At 45.5% G+C, this 8,403-nt stretch overlaps 1 protein-coding gene across 1 annotated transcript; it reads right to left on the bottom strand.

Moving 5' to 3' along the window:
* Positions 1–212: 212 nt before the first annotated feature.
* Positions 213–3,707, bottom strand: TMEM30B (transmembrane protein 30B). The gene is given in 2 exon segments (XM_006109776.3): positions 213–2,983; positions 2,985–3,707. Coding segments are annotated over 2 exon segments (1,062 nt in total). The 5' UTR covers positions 3,156–3,707; the 3' UTR covers positions 213–2,092.
* Between the last annotated feature and the right edge of the window lie 4,696 nt (positions 3,708–8,403).

Raw genomic sequence — 8,403 nt, 5'->3', positions numbered from 1 at the left:
CTTAATTCATACTACATGTTGATGTTAAAATAAGTTCAAATTGTTTTAAGTAGTTAGCACTGAAAGATTGAGTTCACTTTGAGCCATATTCTCAAAGATGATTTTCTTGCTGCAATATTAAGTCTGCTAAAAATAAATGAGCAAAGAGGTTGGTACTGTTTGTGCCTTTAAGATCATAGTTCAAAAGCATTAAGCAAATGCGATAACAAAGGTAAAACAAACATAACCTTTATTCTTTTTCAAAAACCCAGAGAACAGGGCCTGATTCACTGATTTAATCAGATACCTTACATTTTGCAGTCTCACTTAAAATTTTACAGCAATAGACTGAATACTGTACAACTGATAGCAAAATACATTATTGCTCTCAGCTACATAGTAAAAAAAATGGAGTAAATTCTCTTATCCAACATAAAGAAGGGCTAACTAAGCTAGTGAGCTGCTGAATTAAACATTCATAATAAATAAAAATTCCTCTATATAATGATCATATTTTCATAGCCTAAAATCTGACATACAATTGTGTCACCTTCAGGGTGTTGGGAAACCAACACCCTGGAATTGCTAAAATATATATATTTGTTATGCAAGTAGTGGAACAGAATCTCTGAAATCACATTCCTGAAGATCTGACCAGATGTCATGAATTTGCGTGCTATCCACCCATCATTATTTTTTAAAGAACTAGAGTAAAACAAAATTAATGTTAAATACTCAATACAATTCAGTATTTCTTTGACTACTAAAAGGAAACTCCTCCAAGGCCTTGCATTGCTTTACAGGCCTGAGCAAAACCAGTAGTAACTGGGAAGGAGCTGTAAGAGCAGACACTGACAGGATACCATATAACCACTTTCAGCCGGCAAACTGGTTAACATGATATCACTAAGGTGTTTTTTTCTTAAGTTCCTTAGCCATAAAAAAGTGTTTTAAAAATTCTTTTGCTTCTTAGAATAACTTTGTATATATTAGGATATTTTTAGAGTAGTCAGAATTTAACATCTCAAATGTTCAAATAATTCGTATGATTCTACTTACATAAGACTACTAGTATAGTCCTTAGCATTCATTTAAACATAATTAGTAGGAACAAACCAGCTCCATTGAAGAACATAAATTAAAAAGTGTTGTTGTTGTTTTCTTAGACCTAAGGGAAAAGGTAGGAACTTAGCCCTTTCTCTTTAAGCATAAGACATAATTTAATGACACAGAGGACTGAGTCGGAACTCAGGAGACACAGATAAGACTTAGAAAAATCACTTTCCCTCTAAGATCCTTTCCAGCCACCTGATTCTAAGATTAAAACGTTCCCTTCCGGGTTCAAGGAGGAGTGCTAGACCAAACCTGCAACACCTGTTGCCACTGGCCCTGGGAATAAAGGACTACCTGAAAAGCTGGGCTCAGGGGATTGCTTCAGGCCCAGCCCCAGGCACAGGGGGAAATCGGGAAACAATCAGTATTCTACTTGTTTCCTGATTCAGGAGGAATCTCCGGAGGGGCTTGAAACGCAGCTTCAAGGGTCTCACCGAGGCCTCACTGTGTTAGAATCGCTGGGGATGGTGCCTCCTAATCTACCTACATATTAAACACGCATGGTCTTCCCCACATCTTCATATCTCTGCAGGCTATTTGTGGGCTTCACTCTCGACCCCGACCCCCGCCAAAAAAGGAATGAAACCACTGTCGTAGTGGTAAATGCTCCGGAATCAGAGTTAGGAGCCAAAGAGTAGCTGCCTGATCTTGAATGAGTTATTTAACACCTCCAGGTCTGTCTCTTCATTAAATAGATGAAAAAGGAGTCTCTACTGTCCCTTTCGTTCTCAAATGCTACGGAACTTAAAACCTAACGCGTCAACTCGGTAAATCGTGAAGGAGCTGGGGAGATCTTGCAAGGTGGTCATATCCCACAGCCCAAACATCCCAACAAGTCTGGTAGCCCCCAATAGGGTGCAATGACTCCCTCTGGTCCCCTCATCCACACAGGAGGAAAAGTGAGGCTAGGTTGGAACTGGGTGAGGGGCGCAGGGGCGAGGGGGAGAAGCTTGCAAGAGAGTTTTGGCAAGAAGCAGGACGGATGCTTTGAAAGCAGGTATCACTCCTGGTCCTCAGCCTCGTCGTTCTGGTCCTGGTAGCGAATGTAGACGACCAGCATGACAAAGCCCGTGAGGATGCAGAGGGACCCGACGACCAGGTAGGCGATGCCCAAGAAGGGGTTCTTGCCACCCATCCAGGAGATGTTGCTGAGGATGATGCGCTTGTGGCCGCCGAAGGCGCGCACCGGGTAGTTGTAGGTGATGTTGACGCGGTAGTTGCCGCGCGGCAGGCCGGCGGAGTAGTTGCCCTGGCGGATGCGCGCGTACAGCTTGCGGAACCAGGGCAGCGCCGCCGTGCGCATCCACACCACGAAGTCCTGGTTGATGAAGCCGGTGTTGTTGGGGTCGGGGCTGAGCTGGTAGACCGGCACGGGCCAGTTGGGCGGGCGCGTGGTGCCCCTGAAAGCCAGCGCCAGGCTGCCGTTCACCAGCGGCGGGTTGTGGAACTTGACGTGGTAGTCGGTCCACCAGGCGATGCCGGTGCGGTCGAGCGGCACCTCGACGTAGGGCCCGCCAGGCAGGCGCTGGTGCCACAGCGTGAAGGTGTCATTGAAGAGGCTGTTGGCGATGGCGCCGCAGGGCGCGATGGGCACGCCCTTGGCGCTGAACTGGTAGGGGAAGCACTCGTTGACCGGGTGGCGCAGGGCGCTCTGCAGCCCGCTCAGCTGCGCGTCGTCGCGGGACACGCCGTAGCGCCGGTTGTTCTGGTAGAAGTTGGTGAGCTCGTAGTAGAGGTACACGGGGCCTTGGAAGAGCTCGGGCAGCGAGAAGTTCCAGGCGCACCGGCAGCTGGGCGGCGGCGCGCGGTCCTGGTCGGCCACGCCGCACAGCGAGCAGTCGCCGGTGCCGGGTTGCCCGTGTAGTTCGTACCCGCGCTCCTGGATGCCGTTTGGACGAGTAGTAGAGGCCCAGGCCCAGGCCGATGAAGGCCAGGCCCGCGCAGAAGAAGAGCGGCAGCGTGATGCTGGCCGACAGCAGCGGCTGCCAGGCGGGGAGGCGCTGCTGCGTGAACGCGGTGTTGTCGGGCTGGTGGGCGCCCCGCGCCGTGGCGCTCCAGGTCATGGCGGCCCCGCCGGCAGGGGCGCACGGGCGGACGGAGGGTGGCTCAGGTGGGGCCGGCCGGTCGCCTCCGCCTCCGCCTCCGCGCTGGGCGATCCCGGGGGCTACTCCCGGTCAGTTTTCCGCGGGCGCAGGTGAGTTTTGGCCCGGCCCCGCCTCTGGCCCTCGCACAGGTGAGTCTAAGTTCCGGGTTCTGGGTGCACCGACCAGACCCCACAGTTTCGCTTCGGCTCAGGTGGCCCGGGCCGGCTCCGCCCCTGCTGGTAATCGGGAGCTGCTCCGGCTTCCGGAGGCGACGGGGCGGGCGTTCCCTTCCTCACCTGGCCGGCCGAGGCTCGCGTTTCCTCTGGGTCCGGGTGGGTCTGGACGCCAGCTCCTCCTCCTCCAGGTGAGTGGCGGCCCCGGGCTGCCTCTGAATGGCTCACACCTTGCTCAGGTACCACCTTCCCTCTGCCTTCCCCGGGGCTTAGAGTGCCTGGGCCAGTCTTTCCCAAAATTACAGGAGCTGCAGCCTACAGCGCAAGAGGGATTGTCCCGCGGGTCCTGGAGACTTGACGATTTCAGGTTATTAATCCTATTTTATCCGGGGGGCGGGGTGAGGGTGGGGTGGGGGGAGGGGAGAGGTAACTCTAGATCCTCCGTTTCAGTCAACTTTCAGCCACAAATTGTAATGCCCAGGGGATTACACTATGGGAAATCTGTTTTGAATTCAATGGCTGCATTCACATTCTAGCATATTTTTTTTTTAAAGGGAAAATGATTTTCTGGCAGGTGCCCCAACGTGACTGTATAACTAAGAAAAGTGGAAAGTTCTCTAAAAATAAAATGGCTTTAAAAAGAAAATCTGGCCTGCCTGGCTGGCCTGACTTGGTGGTTGAGCACTGACCTATGAACCAGGAGGTCACTGTTCCATTCAGTCAGGGCACATGCCTGGGTTGCAGACTTGATTCCCAGTGTGGGGTGTGCGGGAGGCAGCTGATCCGTGATTCTCTCTCATCATTGAATTTTCTCTCTCTCCCTCTCCCTTCTTTTCTGAAATCAATAAAATATATTTTAAAAAAAAGATTTTAAAAAAATCAGGCCTGGCCAGGTGGATGGTTGGAGGGAGCATCATCCCATACACCAAAAAGGTTGTTGTTGGATTCCAGGTCAGGGCACATACCTAAGTTGAGGGTTCAATCCCCCATGGAGAATGAGAGGCAACCAATTGATGTTTCAATCTCACATTGATGTTTTTCTCTTTCTCCCTCCCCTTCTCTCTGTCTAATCTATTTCTTTTCAGATTATTGGTCTGATTATTTGCCCAAGGCCTGATCCAAGTTCCCAAAAGGCCTAGCTGCTGTCCACAGTAAGGACCTTGGAGTGTTTGGCCTAAGGAACTGAATCTGAACTACAAGGATTTATAGGGCTTATTATAAAGTGAGGCCAAATTAGCTCTGAACATTGCTTGGGATTCTGGCTTTTATATCTGGGTTGGTACAATATACACAGGGGGTGTCGGGCCATTTCAACTTTGTGCTAAATCCTCCCTAGCTGTTGAGGTCTTCCTGCCTCCCCTGCAGTTCATAAAATGCAAATAACTTAAATATTTTCTCTATTACACTTCTGCACTCAGAATAATATACTGCATTTAAGAGTCATTCAAGACCCCTTGAAATATGAAAAGTTAAAATACTTGCTAAATTAAACAGCAGGATTTTATTTTATTTTTATTTTTTCTAGCATCTTCCAAGTGTCTAAACAATGTGGAAGAGACAGAAGAGAATGAGACTAACAAGGACCCTTGACCTCAAGGCCTTTGCAATCCGATACGGGACATATTACTTAGGAGTAAGAAAGAATCAAAATAGCCAATAGATATCATGTAATCAAGTACCAAATTGTACTTCAAGAATGGTACTAAAACTAAAAAGTAATACTATTTTAATAATGAAAATTTCATTCCATTTCATTGAATGGAATGAATACAGTTTGGAAGCTTTAACTGTTAAGAGACTCCTGAGGGAGACCCAGAGGATTTGAATTCCACTTCCCTCACTTCTAATCACACCCCAAGAGAGGAAAATGCCAACATTGTCAACAGGTTCCTACAGTGTGATCTAGTCTCCATGGTACTTTCTTTTTTTTCCAGTAAGATAAAAGAATAAACAGTTCTCTGTTTCATTGTGCTTGAGTTCCAGCCACCTCAAATCATTGAATCATTCGTTGGCTTGACATGAAGTCTACAAAACTAGTCTCTAGAAGGAATTCCGGTCTCAAAACTTCACCTAATAGATCTTACCTCTAAGAGTTGCCACACCACCACTCCCCGCAAAGGGCAAGCTTCCCTCTTGAGCTGAGAGCCTGCCTGTCCAGCTCTCTCCTCCCTGGGTGGCCTGAAGTTTATTCATCCTGTTAAGTAGGGTAACACCAGAGGGTCCCAAAAGCCAAATGACAGGGAATGGTCAACAGGGTGAAACACAGCTGAGGGTTCAAGTGAGATAAGAAATGAAAAGGGGCATTGGGTTTGACTTCTGTGGGAACAGTCTGGTGGAGGGTTGGGAGGAGCATTCTGTATCAGGTGAGGGAGAGGGAAGTGGAGACAGTCAAGGTAGGATGTCTGCTTTTTTTAAAAATGTGTGGGAGGGGTAAGGAGAGGCAAATGGTAATTATTTAGAAGAGTATGTGTCTTAGAGGAAAAGCTTCCTTGTAGATGGTAGACAAGTTTATTCTGAGGCACAGTTGAAGACAGGGGTGACACACTCATGGAATACAAAGGCCAGAGCAGGCAGGGGGTGCTGGGTCCCCGTGAGGAAAGGTCACCTCACCTCTGAAGGTGGAGGGCAGGGAGTAAGGATGGATGCAGAATGCACTGGGCTTTGGGTTTGGCTCGAGGAAAGAAAGTTTTCATTTAAGAATTCCTTCCTGTGCAGGAAAAGGCATTGGGGGAGGGGAAGGCAAGGCAAGTGTGAGGTATAGGGAAGACTGCAAAGAGGGAGAGAGGGAACTGGCCAGGGACACATGAAGGTGGCTTTGTCTAGGCTGTGAGATGGCAAATGACTGGCTGTGTCCAGCAGGTGGGGGTTTTCAGGGCAGGTGGATTGGAAAGGTAAATGTTCAAAATATTTTGGTTCTTGTGGAGGGGGTGGCCAAAATGATAGGCCTCAGTTGAACGACAACGAAAATAAAACCTAGCTGGTGGATCAGAAGAAAACACAGGGGCCAGTAGGCTGGCAGTCCTAATGATGGTAAGGAGCAAGTGCCATGAAAGCTGGGAGGAAAAAAGTGCTGGGATGAGAAGGGATGTTAAAGATTTTGGAGGTGGAGCAGTGCCAAGATATGCCATGTATATGTCATAGTTCCTCCACTGGCTCCCAAGTCCCGAGAAGTCAAGGACTGATTGATATACATCGTTGTATCGCTGAGAGTTATTGTATAACTAGGGATACCTTGTGTCTTTCATTTGATTATACATGTTATCGTGATGCATTAAAGGTCACTTGGATCATTTAAACTCTTCTCAGTACCTTTAAAGAAAGTTCATTCTAAACAACTCCTTATTGCATCTCTTAATATAAGAGAACTCAAAGTGTAAGAGAACTCAAAGTGAAAGAAAAAGACTTTCTCAACCTAAATGTTTCTAAAATGACTTCATTTTTAAAGTTTTATCTTCTGGATTTTATGTAAGTATTTAATTTTTAATTGGTTATACTTGAGATAAAAAATACAATTATCATTCTACTTGTTAAATTACCTCCTTTTAGAATTAGATGAAGAATAAAATAAATATTTTCCATGTTTCTTTGTGGTTTCATAATTTTTTATGGTTCTAAAACTCACGGATCTACATTTACTCTCCTGTTTTTGGGCATGTAGATTATTTCCAGTTTTTCAGTATTTCAAAGACTTTTGTAGTGGACATCTTTTTGCATGTAACCTTTTATATTATAGTTGACCCTTCAGCAACACAGGGACTAGGGGAGCTGACCCTCCACATAGTCAAAAATCCATGTATAACTTTTGACTCCCCCAAAACTTAAGCACTTATAGTCTGCTGTTGATTGGAAACTTTATTTAAAAAAAATTGTTTATTGATTTTAGAGAGAGGGGAAGGGAGAGAAACATCAATTTGTTGTTCTACTTATTTATGCATTCATTGGTTGATTCTTTTTTTCTTTAAAAAAATTTTTTTATTGATTTTTTAGAGAGAGAGGAAGGGAAAGTAAGAGAGGGAGAGAAACATGATGGGAGAAACATCCACCAGCTGACTCTTGCATGCCCCCTACTGTGGATCAAGCCCACAACCCAGGCATGTGCCCTGACCAGGAACTGAACCAGCGACCTTTTGGTGCATGGGATGAAACTCAAGCAATTGAGCCACACCCGGCCAGGGCATTGGTTGACTCTTCTGTGTGCCCTGACCAGGGATGGAACCTGGAACCTTGGCGTATGGGGATGACACTAACCAACTGAGCTTCCCAGCCAAGGCCAGAAGCCTTGCTTCTAACATAGACAGTTTATTAACACATGTTTTGTATGTAATATATATTACATACTGTATTCTTATAGTAAACTAGAAAAAATAAAATGTTATTCAGAAAGTCATAAGGAAGAAGAAAAATACATTTACAGTACTGTATTTATTGATAGCGTAAATGTAGGTCATTTGTTTACAAGATCCATCATCTGTCAGTACCTACATTAATACTGTTTTATATGCTACAAAACACTGTAGATGTTATACATATTATTAACACTAGACATCAAAAATGAAAAGATAATGTGAAAAATTCATTTATTTACAGATATACTGATTCATGCATTGATAATGAGGAAGCAGCATTATGATTGCTTTGGTTATCCCAGTGTAATTGAAATGATTGCTGCACAGTAGTAAGGAAATCTGCAAAAATTGTCCAGTATATTGAAAAAGATCTATAGATAAGGGCAGTTTAAACCCATCTCGTTGAAGAGTCAACTGTATTTCCTTGGGATAAATTTCTAAAAATAGGAAGGGGGCTAAAAGTTAAACTCTTTAAAGATAACATCCTGCTAAAGTCTTTGACACCACCACAACAATGTATACTTTGCTACATTCACCAAAACTTTACCAACAAAAGCAGTTGTTAACCACAGAGGATATTTAGTCTGTGCTAATAAACTGTCAGATACTAGGAGAAGCAGAATAGGATAAAGGAAAGGGCGCTATCTGACATCAAGGAAGTCCAAGTTCTACTTTAGGATTGGTCAGGAAATAACTGTGTGACCCTGG

This window comes from Myotis lucifugus, unplaced genomic scaffold (assembly GCF_000147115.1).
Source record: "Myotis lucifugus unplaced genomic scaffold, Myoluc2.0 scaffold_166, whole genome shotgun sequence".
NCBI classification, from domain to species: domain Eukaryota; kingdom Metazoa; phylum Chordata; class Mammalia; order Chiroptera; family Vespertilionidae; genus Myotis; species Myotis lucifugus.
Note: the sequence above shows the minus strand (reverse complement) of the source record. Positions and strands in the feature narration are given on the sequence as shown.